The 15,268-nt window shown below is 33.1% G+C and overlaps 2 protein-coding genes across 3 annotated transcripts; one reads left to right on the forward strand and one right to left on the reverse strand.

Moving 5' to 3' along the window:
• Positions 1-3,895: 3,895 nt before the first annotated feature.
• On the forward strand, positions 3,896-4,733 carry LOC126742068 (endocuticle structural glycoprotein SgAbd-4-like). The gene is made up of 3 exons (XM_050448600.1): positions 3,896-4,045; positions 4,112-4,266; positions 4,317-4,733. The coding sequence occupies exons 1-3, from the start codon at positions 4,031-4,033 to the stop codon at positions 4,639-4,641; spliced, it is 495 nt and encodes a 164-aa protein (XP_050304557.1). The 5' UTR covers positions 3,896-4,030; the 3' UTR covers positions 4,642-4,733.
• Positions 4,734-5,485: 752 nt separating this feature from the next.
• LOC126742102 (calaxin-like) lies at positions 5,486-12,758 on the reverse strand. 2 transcript variants are annotated; one of them, XM_050448642.1, is made up of 5 exons: positions 12,409-12,758; positions 9,341-9,461; positions 9,033-9,286; positions 7,683-8,978; positions 5,486-6,702 (listed from the first exon to the last, which is right to left on the reverse strand). In XM_050448642.1, exons 1-4 carry the CDS (start codon positions 12,675-12,677, stop codon positions 8,756-8,758), a joined length of 867 nt encoding a protein of 288 aa, XP_050304599.1. In that variant the 5' UTR covers positions 12,678-12,758; the 3' UTR covers positions 5,486-6,702; positions 7,683-8,755. The 2 variants fall into 2 exon arrangements, with proteins under 2 accessions (XP_050304599.1, XP_050304598.1); XM_050448641.1 differs by having other exon boundaries at positions 5,486-6,111; positions 7,091-8,978.
• Positions 12,759-15,268: the final 2,510 nt, after the last annotated feature.

Genomic DNA, 15,268 nt, shown 5'->3' on the forward strand with positions numbered 1-15,268 from the left:
CGTCTGGATCCTCTGGAAATATTTTTTTTCGAGTTTAGTTGGTCGAATTATACCAGAAAAATATCATTTTATTCCCATCCTTTTCTAATTTTTAGATTGAGATAGGGATATATAAATGAAAATTCAACTTTTTCACTTATGTGCTATATCATAGCTTCATTTTACTAATAGTGTCTGGATCCTCTGGAATTATTTTTTTTCGAGTTTAGTTGGTCCAATTATACTAGAAAAATATTATTTTATTCACATCCTCTTCTAATTTTAAGATTAAGATAGGTATATATAAATGAAAATTCAACTTTTTCACTTATGTGCTATATCATAGCTTCATTTTATTAATAGTGTCTGGATCCTCTGGAATTATTTTTTTTCGAGTTTAGTTAGTCCAATTATACCAGAAAAATATTATTTTATTCACATCCTCTTCTAATTTTAAGATTGAGATAGGGACATATAAATGAAAATTCAACTTTTTCACTTATGTGCTATATCATAGCTTCATTTTATTAATAGTGTCTGGATCCTCTGGAATTTTTTTTTTCAAGTTTAGTTGGTCCAATTATACCAGAAAAATATCATTTTATTCCCATCCTCTTCTAATTTTTAGATTGAGATAGGGATATATAAATGAAAATTCAACTTTTCCACCTATTTGCTATATCATGGCTTCAATTTATTAATAGTGTCTGGATCCTCTGGAAATATTTTTTTTCAAGTTTAGTTGGTCCAATTATACCAGAAAAATATCATTTTATTCCCATCCTCTTTTAATTTTTAGATTAAGATAGGTATATATAAATGAAAATTCAACTTTTTCACTTATGTGCTATATCATAGCTTCATTTTATTAATAGTGTCTGGATCCTCTGGAATTATTTTTTTTCGAGTTTAGTTGGTCCAATTATACCAGAAAAATATTATTTTATTCACATCCTCTTCTAATTTTAAGATTGAGATAAGGATATATAAATGAAAATTCAACTTTTTCATTTATTTGCTATATCATGGCTTCATTTTATTAATATCGTCTGGATCCTCTGGAAATATTTTTTTTCCAGTTTAGTTGGTCGAATTATACCAGAAAAATATCATTTTATTCCCATCCTCTTCTAATTTTTAGACTGAGATAAGGATATATAAATGAAAATTCAACTTTTTCACTTATGTGCTATATCATAGCTTCTTTTTATTAATAGCGTCTGGATCCTCTGGAAATTTTTTTTTTCGAGTTTAGTTGGTCGAATTATACCAGAAAAATATCATTTTATTCCCATCCTCTTCTAATTTTTAGATTGAGATAAGGATATATAAATGAAAATTCAACTTTTCCACCTATTTGCTATATCATGGCTTCATTTTATTAATAGTGTCTGGATCCTCTGGAAATATTTTTTTTCGAGTTTAGTTGGTCGAATTATACCAGAAAAATATCATTTTATTCCCATCCTCTTCTAATTTTTAGACTGAGATAAGGATATATAAATGAAAATTCAACTTTTTCACTTATGTGCTATATCATAGCTTCATTTTATTAATAGCGTCTGGATCCTCTGGAAATATTTTTTTCAAGTTTAGTTGGTCCAATTATACCAGAAAAATATCATTTTATTCCCATCCTCTTCTAATTTTTAGATTAAGATAGGTATATATAAATGAAAATTCAACTTTTTCACTTATGTGCTATATCATAGCTTCATTTTATTAATAGTGTCTGGATCCTCTGGAATTATTTTTTTTCGAGTTTAGTTGGTCCAATTATACCAGAAAAATATCATTTTATTCCCATCCTCTTCTAATTTTTAGATTGAGATAGGGATATATAAATGAAAATTCAACTTTTTCATTTATGTGCTATATCATAGCTTCATTTTACTAATAGTGTCTGGATCCTCTGGAATTATTTTTTTTCGAGTTTAGTTGGTCCAATTATACCAGAAAAATATTATTTTATTCACATCCTCTTCTAATTTTAAGATTGAGATGGGGACATATAAATGAAAATTCAACTTTTTCACTTATGTGCTATATCATAGCTTCATTTTACTAATAGTGTCTGGTTCCTCTGGAATTATTTTTTTTCGAGTTTAGTTGGTCCAATTATACCAGAAAAATATTATTTTATTCACATCCTCTTCTAATTTTAAGATTGAGATGGGGACATATAAATGAAAATTCAACTTTTTCACTTATGTGCTATATCATAGCTTCATTTTATTAATAGTGTCTGGATTCTCTGGAAATATTTTTTTTCGAGTTTAGTGGGTCCAATTATACCAGAAAAATATCATTTTATTCCCATCCTCTTCTAATTTTTAGATTGAGATAGGGACATATAAATGAAAATTCAACTTTTTCACTTATGTGCTATATCATAGCTTCATTTTATTAATAGTGTCTGGATTCTCTGGAAATATTTTTTTTCGAGTTTAGTTGGTCCAATTATACCAGAAAAATATCATTTTATTCCCATCCTCTTCTAATTTTCAGATTGAGATAGGGATATATAAATGAAAATTCAACTTTTTCACTTATGTGCTATATCATAGCTTCATTTTATTAATAGTGTCTGGATCCTCTGGAAATATTTTTTTTCGAGTTTAATTGGTCCAATTATACCAGAAAAATATCATTTTATTCCCATCCTCTTCTAATTTTTAGATTGAGATAGGGATATATAAATGAAAATTCAACTTTTTCACTTATGTGCTATATCATAGCTTCATTTTACTAATAGTGTCTGGATCCTCTGGAATTATTTTTTTTCGAGTTTAGTTGGTCCAATTATACCAGAAAAATATTATTTTATTCACATCCTCTTCTAATTTTAAGATTGAGATGGGGACATATAAATGAAAATTCAACTTTTTCACTTATGTGCTATATCATAGCTTCATTTTATTAATAGTGTCTGGATTCTCTGGAAATATTTTTTTTCGAGTTTAGTTGGTCCAATTATACCAGAAAAATATCATTTTATTCCCATCCTCTTCTAATTTTTAGATTGAGATAGGGATATATAAATGAAAATTCAACTTTTTCACTTATGTGCTATATCATAGCTTCATTTTATTAATAGTGTCTGGATCCTCTGGAAATATTTTTTTTCGAGTTTAGTTGGTCCAATTATACCAGAAAAATATCATTTTATTCCCATCCTCTTCTAATTTTTAGACTGAGATAGAGATATATAAATGAAAATTCAACTTTTCCACCTATTTGATATATCATGGCTTCATTTTATTAATAGTTTCTGGATCCTCTGGAAATATTTTTTTCGAGTTTAGTTGGTCTAGTTATATCAGAAAAATATCATTTTATTCCCATCCTCTTCTAATTTTCAGATTGAGATAGGGATATATAAATGAAAATTCAACTTTTTCACTTATGTGCTATATCATAGCTTCATTTTATTAATAGTTTCTGGATCCTCTGGAAATATTTTTTTTCGAGTTTAGTTGGTCTAGTTATATCAGAAAAATATCATTTTATTCCCATCCTCTTCTAATTTTTAGACTGAGATAGGGATATATAAATGAAAGTTCAATTTTTCCACCTTTTTGTATATCATCGTTTTATGTTCTAATTAGTGTTTGGATTGCGTGGACATAGTGTTTTTCCAATGCAGTTCATCCAGTTACGTACGAAAACACTCATTTCATAATAATCTTGCATTAAAAGCAGTCATAATTCTTATTTTTTCATACTTAAATTTCTGGTCAATAGTCTTAATCAATAATCAAGGTTTACAAATAGATAGTAGGTGATAAAATCTACTATTTATAAATTAACCATCCTCGCCTATACTTTCTAAAGGTAATATGCATAATTGTTATTTGTTTAACATTATTGTACGAATTTATTTTATTTAAAATCACAAACAAGATAAGGTCACAGTAATTAGCACTTAAGTAACATTAAATTTGGATGCACTAAAGATCTCGGGAGGGTGTCCGCTTATAAAAATGAAAACAATTTCGATAGAAATCATTAGAGTGCTATCATCGAAAAGAGTTACTTCACTACTACCACCATGCTGCTTTACTTGGTAAGTTCTTTGGTCAACTGTCAATTGTCTTCTACACGTCACTTATTTTGTATTGCCACATTGCAGGTTTCAGGCCTTCTTCTAGTGTCTTCGGCTCAATCTAGACCTCAAGAGGCGGCTGCCCCATCTTCTCCCCTTGCCCAAACTGGAACTGCATCCACCCCAATCCCAATTATTAATCAATCAGCAGAAACCAAAGAGGACGGAGGGTTTAGTTACAGGTATAAAATCGCCATACCACTCTTAGAAAATCCTGAACATTTTATTTCAGTTATGAAACTGGTAATGGCATTAAAGTGGAAGAAAATGGCAGCATCAAACCTGCCGCACCAGGGTTCCAAGGAAGAAGTGCCGCTGGTGAGGAAAGCACCAATAACACCGTTGTGGTCTTACAAGGGAGTTTCAGTTATACAGCCCCCGACGGGCAAGTGATCACTGTAAGGTATATTGCTGATGAAAATGGTTTTCAACCGGAAGGAGATCATTTGCCCACACCACCACCTGCCCTCGAGGAAGCTCTGAAGAAGAATTTGGATAGCCAGTTGGGGCAGCAACAGTCTCAAGAACCTCAACCAACCTCTCAACAGCCACAGTAAATTTTCGTGTAAAGTGTAAATATTTGTTAGGTTAGTAGAAATGTGTTTAGGCAAGCAAATCCAATAAAGGACACCATACCGAGAGAACTAAATCGTTTGAATCAACATTTTTAGGTCGGTCATTTTGATCATGGTTTATTCAGGAAAAAAACTTTTAAACGAACCCATATTTGAGCGTTTGCCAAGCTTTAAGAACATGTTAAAATCTATTTGTTGAGTTAACATTTCTGCATATTTTACTTAATTTGTAGGTACTTGGTATCAGATTAATGTTGCTTTATATTTAAACAAACAGTTTTTGTATATTGATTTTAATATACTGATTTTGATAAACTACTGGTAATTGAATAATTTTTAAATTAATAGCACTACTACACTGAGACACAAAAAGGATATTAAATATCATAGATTAATACTTTTGCATTTATTAGGTTAGGTTTCGGTAATCCCAGAGAACAAAATGACAAATTAGGTGTTTTAAGATGGCCGCCATGTTAACCGTTGTGACTTAATAACAGTGGGACCAACATGTGGACACTAAAATATTTTTTCCCCCTGAAGTTAATTTTAGGGTATTCTTGTTTTTAATTAGTTTTTTTTTTAAATTAACTAATGAGAATAAAAGAAACTCGTCATGGCTTCTAGAAAAACATAAAAAAAGAAGAATCTAATGCAAACAATCGCTTAAAGAACAAAAATTAATGTGCATAAAGGGAAGCATTCCATTAATTTTATAATGAACTAAAAATGGAGCAAAAGGGGTAAGTTTGACTATCTGAATCAACTGAAAATCAACAATTTCGTTGAACCATCTTAAGAACTTTATTAGATCTTAAGAACTAGAGTCAATAGTGGTTGTGTCCTTTTGATGTTGGTCACTCTGAACATTTTCAGTGTTGCCAACAAAAAAAAATTAAATAACCATCATTGGGATTCTAAAGCACTAAAATCTCCACACGATCACTCGATATGACTGATCCTAAATAACATTGTCAATTGTGAGTATAGCGGATTGCCTGGTTTTTGGCGATTTGTAAACGACACGCTTGGGTTGGGTTGGTCTGCATCAGGCGATATAGCTTCCTCCTTATTTAATACATGGATTATAATATATCGGCATCCTTATTTAAACGTATTTGGTTCGCTGTTTCTCAAAACCGAATTATTATGAATTGTCTGTAAGCGTTGTTTATCACAGAATAATATATAGTGTATAATATATTGCTTATTACACACCCTCATAAAATCATCTATATTTTAATATTTACAGACTGTTGTACCTGTTAATGTGGAAACGAAATTCTTAAAGGACAAGAAAAATACTCAGTTCTAATACGGTAACTATCTAATCTCATCTATTCTTAACTAAACTTGTACTCAAACTGTAGAACTTTAACTAAACAGTAACTTCTTATTTTGTTTTTTTAAACATAACCTTCCAAACGTTTTATTTTCCTACAATTGGCACACCTGAAACTTGTCAGAGTGACCAACATCGAAAGAACACAATCACGGAAAATGGCGGCCCTCTAGTAGCGGTCATTTACTTTTCATTGAATTGGCAGTCCAGGTATATTTTTTAAGCTTGTGATAGTAGCAAACTCAACCTACCCAAATGGTATGACAATGACAAATGATTTTCTATCAGTCAATGTCAATAAGTGTCGGTCAGCTGTCTGTCAATTTTCCAAGATGGCCGACATACGATTTCGATTTTCACCATACAAGCTCATACATGTGGTCGTGACGTAATAACAGTGGGGCCAACATGTGGACACTAAAATATTTCTTCGTCCAGAAGTTAATTTTAGGGTAATATCAAGTTTAGGGTATTCTTAATTAGTTTTTTTTATAAGATTAACTAATGAGAATGGAAGAAACTCGTCATGGCTTTTTTTTCTAGAAAAACTTACAATTTAGGACAAATATCATAAAAAAAGAGGAACCTGATGCAAGCATTCACTTTAAGAACAAAAATTGGTGAGCATAAGCTCTTTTTAGTAAGAAACATTCGATTAATCTCATAATGAACTAAAAATGGAGCAAAAGGTGTAAGTTTGACTATCTGAATCAACTGAAAATCAACAATTTCATTTAACTATCTTAAGAACTAGAGCCAAAAGTATTTCCAAAGATATATCAATGACTTCCTGTTAAGTAACTGGAAACTGTTTTAATTACTTAACTGCACGAAGTTAATAACTATACCTGGACTGCTAGTGCATATGGCCACGATACCCAAAAATGATCACTGCATGGTGGCCGCCATTTTTATAGTAGTTGTCAAGGACAAGAAAAATACCCAGTTCTAATACGGTATCTATCTAATCTCATCTATTCTTAACTAAACTTGTACTCAAACTGTAGAACTTTAACTAAACAGTAACTTCTTATTTTGTTTTTTTAAACATAACCTCCCCAATGTTTTATTTTCCTACAATTGGCACACCTGAAATTTGTCAGAGTGACCAACATCAAAAGAACATAATCACGAAAAATGGCGGTCCCCTAGTAGTGATCATTTAATTTTCATTGAATTGGCAGTCCAGGTATATTTTTTAAGCTTGTGATAGTAGCAAACTCAACCTACCCAAATGGTATGACAATGACAAATGATTTTCTATCAGTCAATGTCAATAACTGTCGGTCAGCTGTCTGTCAATTTTGCAAGATGGCCGACATACGATTCCGATTTTCACCATACAAGTTCATACATGTAATTGTGACGTAATAACAGTATGGCCAACATGTGGACACTAAAATATTTCTTCGTCCAGAAGTTAATTTTAGGGTAATATCAAGTTTAGGGTATTCTTAATTAGTTTTTTTTATAAGATTAACTAATGAGAATGGAAGAAACTCGTCATGGCTTTTTTTTCTAGAAAAACTTACAATTTAGGACAAATATCATAAAAAAAGAGGAACCTGATGCAAGCATTCACTTTAAGAACAAAAATTGGTGAGCATAAGCTCTTTTTAGTAAGAAACATTCGATTAATCTCATAATGAACTAAAAATGGAGCAAAAGGTGTAAGTTTGACTATCTGAATCAACTGAAAATCAACAATTTCATTTAACTATCTTAAGAACTAGAGCCAAAAGTATTTCCAAAGATATATCAATGACTTCCTGTTAAGTAACTGGAAACTGTTTTAATTACTTAACTGCACGAAGTTAATAACTATACCTGGACTGCTAGTGCATATGGCCACGATACCCAAAAATGACCACTGCATGGTGGCCGCCATTTTTATAGTAGTTGTCTCTTTTTGATGTTGGTCACTCTGAACAGCTTCAGTATTGCCAACAAAAAATAATTGACGACGCTGACGTGTGAGTATGGCGGATTGCCTAGTTTTTGGCGATTTATAAACGACGCTTGGGTATATCGTCTGCAAAAGGCGATATAGGTTCCTCCTTATTTAATACGTGGATAATGTATCACCATCCTTATTTAAACGTATTTGGTTCACTTTTTCTCAAAACCGACTTATTGTGAATTGTCTGTCTGTGTTGTTTATGATAGAATAATATATTTTTACTATATAAACCCTTACTAACTACAAACCCTCATAAAATCATGTATATTTTGATTTTTATAGATGGTTGTACCTAATAATGTGCAAGCACTATACATAGAAGGAAAGTAAAAGTCGCAATAGTAAAAATAGAAGTGTTTTCAACTGAATTTGTTGAGTAAATACAAGCAAAAATTTAAATGAAGAGCATCATTTTCATGGTATTAGGATTTTTAAGATTCAAGTTTAAGTTTAATTGAAACTTTGTCTCATTTTAGGTTTCTTTCATAAATTTGAACGAAATTCCTAAAGTACAAGAAAAATCACAGATCTAACGCAACTATCTTAAATTCTTAACTACATGTAACTTTCTATTTTGTATTTATGAACATAACCTCTCAAAAACTTGTTTTATTTTCCTACAATTGGCACAACTGAAATTAGTCAGAGTGACCAACATCAAAAGGACACAACCACGTAAAATGACGGCCCCCTACTAGTGGTCATTTACTTTCCATTGAATTGGCAGTCCACGTATCTTTATTAAGTTCGTGCTTAACTGTTACAAGAAAAGACTTTTTCTGAATAATGGCTTTTTAAAAAGTTAGTGTAGTAAGAAAGGTTATTTTTGATCTCTCATTAGGGAGACAACGACCGAATGCTTCTAGAAGCAGAGGCTCTGCCGCCACGGTTTCTCGATAGTCCTCCAACGAGACTTTGCCATCTTTGTCCTTGTCCAGTTTTCTTATTACTATGTCCACAAGGTCCTTGACACTTTCCTCCGGATCTTCTTCTTGGGGAAACTTTATTAAGCAGTTCCTAGTAAAAACATGCAAAAGTTTTTTTTTAAGAACACAATTCTCCCCGACTTACCTCAGCAACTGAAACATTTCGTCTTTGGTAATGAATCCGTCCCCATTTAAATCATAAACGGCAAAACAATATTCGATTTGTTTCGAGATGCTGCCCTTTAAAAATAGAGACATCCCGAAAAACCAACTTTCTAGTGTGATTAGACCGCAGTTCTGCTTATCCCACACGCAAAAAATGCGATCCATTAGCATGTTTTCGGTTAAAATGTCGAAGGTGTTATGCAGAACTTCCCTGAACACTGTACGATCAATTCCCTATAAAAATAACCCTTTAGAGTAAAGTTTTTTTTTTCAAGGGGGTTTCGTTACCTCAGAAGCTGTTACAGGGCTCGTGATCACCGAAGTTGTGGCCTTGGGATTGATTTTACACGAAGATTTATTAAAAGTGACGAGCTTTTTGTAGATCTTGTAAAGGGCCTCGATTTCATTCCTGAAAACAGAGTTTCAAAGACATCAAGTTTTCAAGGACCACGAACAAGTCATTAGAGAAAATCCCATTAAAATACCCGCAATTGGAAACAATCCGAAATATGTTTCGAGATCGAGGAATAATGGGGAGGCAATCGTGTGCAATTACCCCCCGGAAATCGATTCAATATATAAAACTTATCGTTACGTGATCGGAAGTTTTGAGGGGCTATATGTGACTTGCGTGTCCACGAAACCATTTTGATGAGGTTTTTTTATTCGCGTTGATATACTTCACCGGGGTTTATTAAATGCAACGGGAAGTTTTATAGATTTTGATGAAAAAAAAATGGCACCCAGAAACGATGAAACAATAAGAGAAGGAACTAGAGAACTAATGCAAGAAAGATGAGATAAGAGAATAGAAGAAGACACCACTGAGGAATACCTAAGGGGAATAAACAGATAAATTTCCAAAGTAATAGGAAGAGATACATGATGGATGTAAGGAAGGACAGAAATATGCAAAATGAGAAACAAAGATGAAGAACTTGAAGAACGACTAATAGAAAGGAAATATTAAATATAATGGAGGAATTGTAAAAGCTCCTTTACAAAAGTCAACATGATGATAATGATGAAGAAACATCCTGAACCCGAAATCCTGACATCGAAGGGGGGATTGTCAACCAATGATCCGAAGAGCGTTCTTATATTACTATAGAGCAAATAGAATTAGCATTAAAAATACATACAAAATCGGTTTATTGTTATGGGGTATATTTACACTATATTGTGCAACGGTTGGGTCACTGATCTGCTCCCACGATCAAATGAAAATTATCAGTTTTTCTAGGAAAAAATTCAAATTTGACCATTTTCCTGCCTATAAAAATGTGAAAGACCAAAATTTGAAGAGGCATAGCTCGCAATCTATAAGACATACGACTTTTCCAGTGGTACCAAATGATTCAGAAGATTCTAAATATTCCAAAAATATTTGAAAATTATTAGTTTTTCCAGGAAAAAATTTCAAAGTTTATCATTTTTCTGCCTTTGTGATCTAAAAGTTCACAATTTTCTTACCTCAAAAAATGTGAAAGATTTTGAAGAGTCATAGCTCGCAGTCTATAACACGTATAACCAAATAATAATACGATAATCAGCAAATCATCAACTGCCAAAATTTAGACGTAAAAACAAACAAACCACAACAAAGTGCAAAGAAATGTATCTTAAGCTTATATGGAGAATCGAAGATGGTAATAAGCAGGGCTAGATTTGCAGAGTTAGAAGTGATCGATGTAAATGTAAACATAAGCAATGCACAGAAAGATTAAGACATGTGGCTGTAAAAAAAATACGTATTACGTACTATTTACTTGATGGAGTCCTCCATGCAATTAAAGAAACCAAGGGAGGTAAAGCAAAGAGTCCTAAGGAGCTTTGTAAACTCATGGATAGTCGGTATAACAGAATTATATATTGGATTTAGTCAGGTGTGCTGAGTAAGAACTACAAATTATGTAATACCTATTTTCTCTCTAAAATTAAGGGAAACCGAGATATTCCGGATTCAATTATTCCAGGAGCTATTTTTTGGGAAAAAAATGATATACTTTTTTTGTAGAGCTGATCAAGATCAATAATTTACGTAATCATTATTCATTCTCTAAAATCTAGAGAAACCAAGATATTCCGGATTCAATCTTTTCCAGAGCCTATTTCTCGAGAACCACTGTTCCAAAAAGCAAAAATGGCTTAAGAGGTTTTTTCTACAACTGATTAAAATCTACAATTTATGTAATAACCCTTCACTCTCTAAAATTAAAACAAATCAAGATATTCTGGATTTGGTTTAATCAGGAGCTATTTCTCGAGAACTATTACTCCTAGGAAAAATATATTTAAGACCTATTTTATAGAGCTGATCAAGATCTATAATTTATTTTATGACCATTAACTCTCTAAATTTATGAGACGCCGAGATATTACAGATTTAATGTTTCCAGGAGCAAAAACTATCGACGTTAGAACATTGAATGCCATGCCATGAATTGTGTATTCAATGTTCTAAGCTATCGACCAATAAGCCTCTTGAGTCACTTTAAACCGCAAATAGATTTACTCGAATTACGACCGGATTGAAAAATAAATTAGATATCTATCAACATGTAAAACAGGCAAGGTTTCTTCGTAGATTCGGAACGAATGACCAACTGCAAAGCATCAAAACACTTCTAGAAAAGACATTCTAATATATCAGAGAAAAACGGCTTGAAAATACCAACCTCATATATGTATATGACATTTAAATTATTAATTGCAGTCATGGAGAGTGCACTAAAAAGCAATTGCACTGGAATCAGAGAGGTATAAACGTAGATGGCAAGAACTTATATTTTGCAAATTATATAGATCTAAAAGAAATCTAACTGATGTTGCAGGACCTGAAATACAAATTCAAATGGAGCAAGTCTTGAGATTGATTTTAATTAATTTCTATAATTATTATTACAAGATGTGATCACAAAATGGTAATTCCTAAATATAAAATAATTATGGTATTAAGTAGAGGAATTTTTAGTCAGTTGCTTAGGTGGTCAATTTAATCCTACCTCAAATCTAGATGAAAGTCTAGCACGGAAAAGTACTGAAAGATATACAAAATACTTCTGATGTAATTAATAGGATCATTCCTCCTAGTAACTTTACAGTTACTTTGAAAGTATCATGTTCTTGTAAAGTCACTTCTTGAGTAATTTCTCGTCATCATTAATATATAGTTATTAGATTAGTTACTATTCTTAGCATCCTTAAGTTAATTTCATTGAAATGAAACCATTTAATTAACTCTGTTATTGTTAGCAAGGTATAAAAGTAATAAGGTATTGCTGAAAACGATCTACACCTAAGAACTCAGTAAAATTTATACAAGAAACTATTGACAATAAATTCCTTAAACGTACCTATTAAACAACGTCTCTTTCTTCAGCTTTTCGACCAGCTTGGGGGAGCACTTGTACACCTCCTTCTCGCCCATTCTTCTTCCCCTTTTCTTAACGGGTTTCCCGGAGGATGAACACTGATTGTTTTGTCCACCACCTGTTCCGGTGCGTTGCGATTGGATTCTATGGATAAACCGGGCGATCCCCCTGAGGGCGATCGCCCCCTGGCGCACGCTCAACCTGGGAGACATGTTAGGGACGCCCTGTCGACAGTTCGCCGATGATGCCATTTTAGAGTTGCTCGATTCGAATCTTTAGTGAGATTCGCATCATATACGAATGGTACTAACTTAAAGGTTCGTATTGGTATTAAATCTGAATCATAGAGGACGACTTATGGTAACTAAGTCCCTAAAGATGAAATTTATTTTTGCATGAAATTTATAATATTTGCAATATTTATGCTTCACTAGTGTTGTGCCTGGTCAAATGACCGAGATTTTGACCGCAATATCGATCACCTCAAAATCGGTGCAATATCTATCCTATGATCTGTTCTGTATCTGTCTGTAGATGGTCAAGTCACGTCTGAAAAATAAATTTTGCAGAAGATCCAGAAAGTTACTGAAAGGTGAGATGCGGTAGAAATTCAAAAAGGGGACTTTTGACCCCCAAATCGGTTTAAATGTTGGTCTGTTATCCAGAAATCATGAACGATCCTTATGAAATTATGTCTCCTGTCTATAGTTGGTCTAGATATGTCCGAAAAATAAATTTTCCAGGAGATCCAGAATGTTTTTGAAACGTGAGATGCGGTAGAAAGTCAAAAAGGGGACTTTTGACCCCCAAATCGGTATAAATGTTGATATAACATCCAGAAATCATGGACGATCGTTATGAAATTATGTCTCCTGTCTGTAGATGGTCTAGTCACGTCCGAAAAATAAATTTTCTAGAAGATCCAGAATGTTACTTAAAGTTGAGATGCGGTAGAATGTCAAAAAGGAGACTTTTGACCCCCAAATCGGTTTAAATGTTGATCTGAGATCCAGAAATCATGAACGATCATTATCAAATTATGTCTCCTGTCTGTAGATGGTCTAGCCACGTCCGAAAAATGATTTTTCCAGAAGATCCAGAATGTTACTGAAAGGTGAGATGCGGTAGAAAGTCAAAAACGGGACTTTTGACCCCCAAATCGGTATAAATGTTGGTGCGAGATCCAGAAATCATGAACGATCGTTATGAAATTATGTTTTCTGTCTGTAGATGGTCTAGTCACGTCCGAAAAATAAATTTTCCAGGAGATCCAGAATGTTACTGAAAGGTGAGATGTGGTAGAAAGTCTAAAAGGGAACTTTTGACCCCCAAATCGGTTTAAATGTTGATCTGATATCCAGAAATCATGAACGATCGTTATGAAATTATGTCTTCTGCCTATAATTGGTCTAGATATGTCCGAAAAATAAATTTTCCAAAAGATCCAGAATGTTACTGAAAGGTGAGATGCGGTAGAAAGTCAAAAAGGGGACTTTTGACCTCCAAATCGGTATAAATGTTGATCTGAGATCCAGAAATCATAAACGATCATTATGAAATTATGTCTCCTGTCTGTAGATGGTCTAGCCACGTCCGAAAAATGATTTTTCCAGAAGATCCAGAATGTTACTGAAAGGTGAGATGCGGTAGAAAGTCAAAAAGGGGACTTTTGACCCACAAATCGGTCTAAATGTTGATCTGAGATCCAAAAATCATGAACGATTATTATGAAATTATGTCTCCTATCTGTAGATGGTCTAGATATGTCCGAAAAATAAATTTTCAAGGAGATCCAGAATGTTACTTAAAGGTGAGATGCGGTAGAAAGTTTAAAGGGGACTTTTGACCCCGAAATCGGTATAAATGTTGGTCTGAGATCCAGAAATCATGAACGATCGTTATTAAATTATATCTCCTGTCTGTAGATGGTCTAGCCACGTCCGGAAAATACATTTTTCAGAAAATCCAGAATGTTACTGAAAGGTGAGATGCGGTAGAAAGTCAAAAACGGGGCTTTTGACCCCCAAATCGGTTTAAATGTTGATCTGAGATCCAGAAATCATGAACGATCGCTATTAAATTATATCTCCTGTCTGTAGATGGTCTAGCCACGTCCGAAAAATAATTTTTTCAGAAAATCCAGAATGTTACTGAAAGGTGAGATGCGGTAGAAAGTCAAAAAGGGGACTTTTGACCTCCAAATCGGTATAAATGTTGGTCTGAGATCGAAATCACAAACGGTCGTTATGAAATTATATTTTCTGTCTGTAGATGGTCTAGTCATGTCAAAAAAATAAATTTTCCAGAAGATCCAGAAAGTTACTCTAAGATGGGATGCGGTAGAATGTCAAAAAAGGAACTTTTGACCCCCAAATCGGTTTAAATGTTGATCTGAGATCCAGAAATCATGAACGATCGCTATTAAATTATATCTCCTGTCTGTAGATGGTCTAGCCACGTCCGAAAAATACATTTTTCAGAAAATCCAGAATGTTACTGAAAGGTGAGATGCGGTAGAAAGTCAAAAACGGGGCTTTTGACCCCCAAATCGGTATAAATGTTGATCTGAGATCCAGAAATCACGAACGGTCGTTATGAAATTATGTCTTCTGTCTGTAGATGGTCTAGTCACGTCAAAAAAAAAATTTTCCAGAAGATCCAGAATGTTACTGAAAGATGAGATGCGGTAGAAAGTCAAAATGGGATTTTTGACCTCCAAATCGGTATAAATGTTGATCTGAGATCCAGAAATCATAAACGATCGTTATGAAATTATGTCTTCTAACTGTAGTTGGTCTAGATATGTCCGGAAAATAAATTTTCCAGGAGATCCAGAATGCTA

This window comes from Anthonomus grandis, chromosome 11 (assembly GCF_022605725.1).
Source record: "Anthonomus grandis grandis chromosome 11, icAntGran1.3, whole genome shotgun sequence".
Lineage (NCBI taxonomy): Eukaryota > Metazoa > Arthropoda > Insecta > Coleoptera > Curculionidae > Anthonomus > Anthonomus grandis.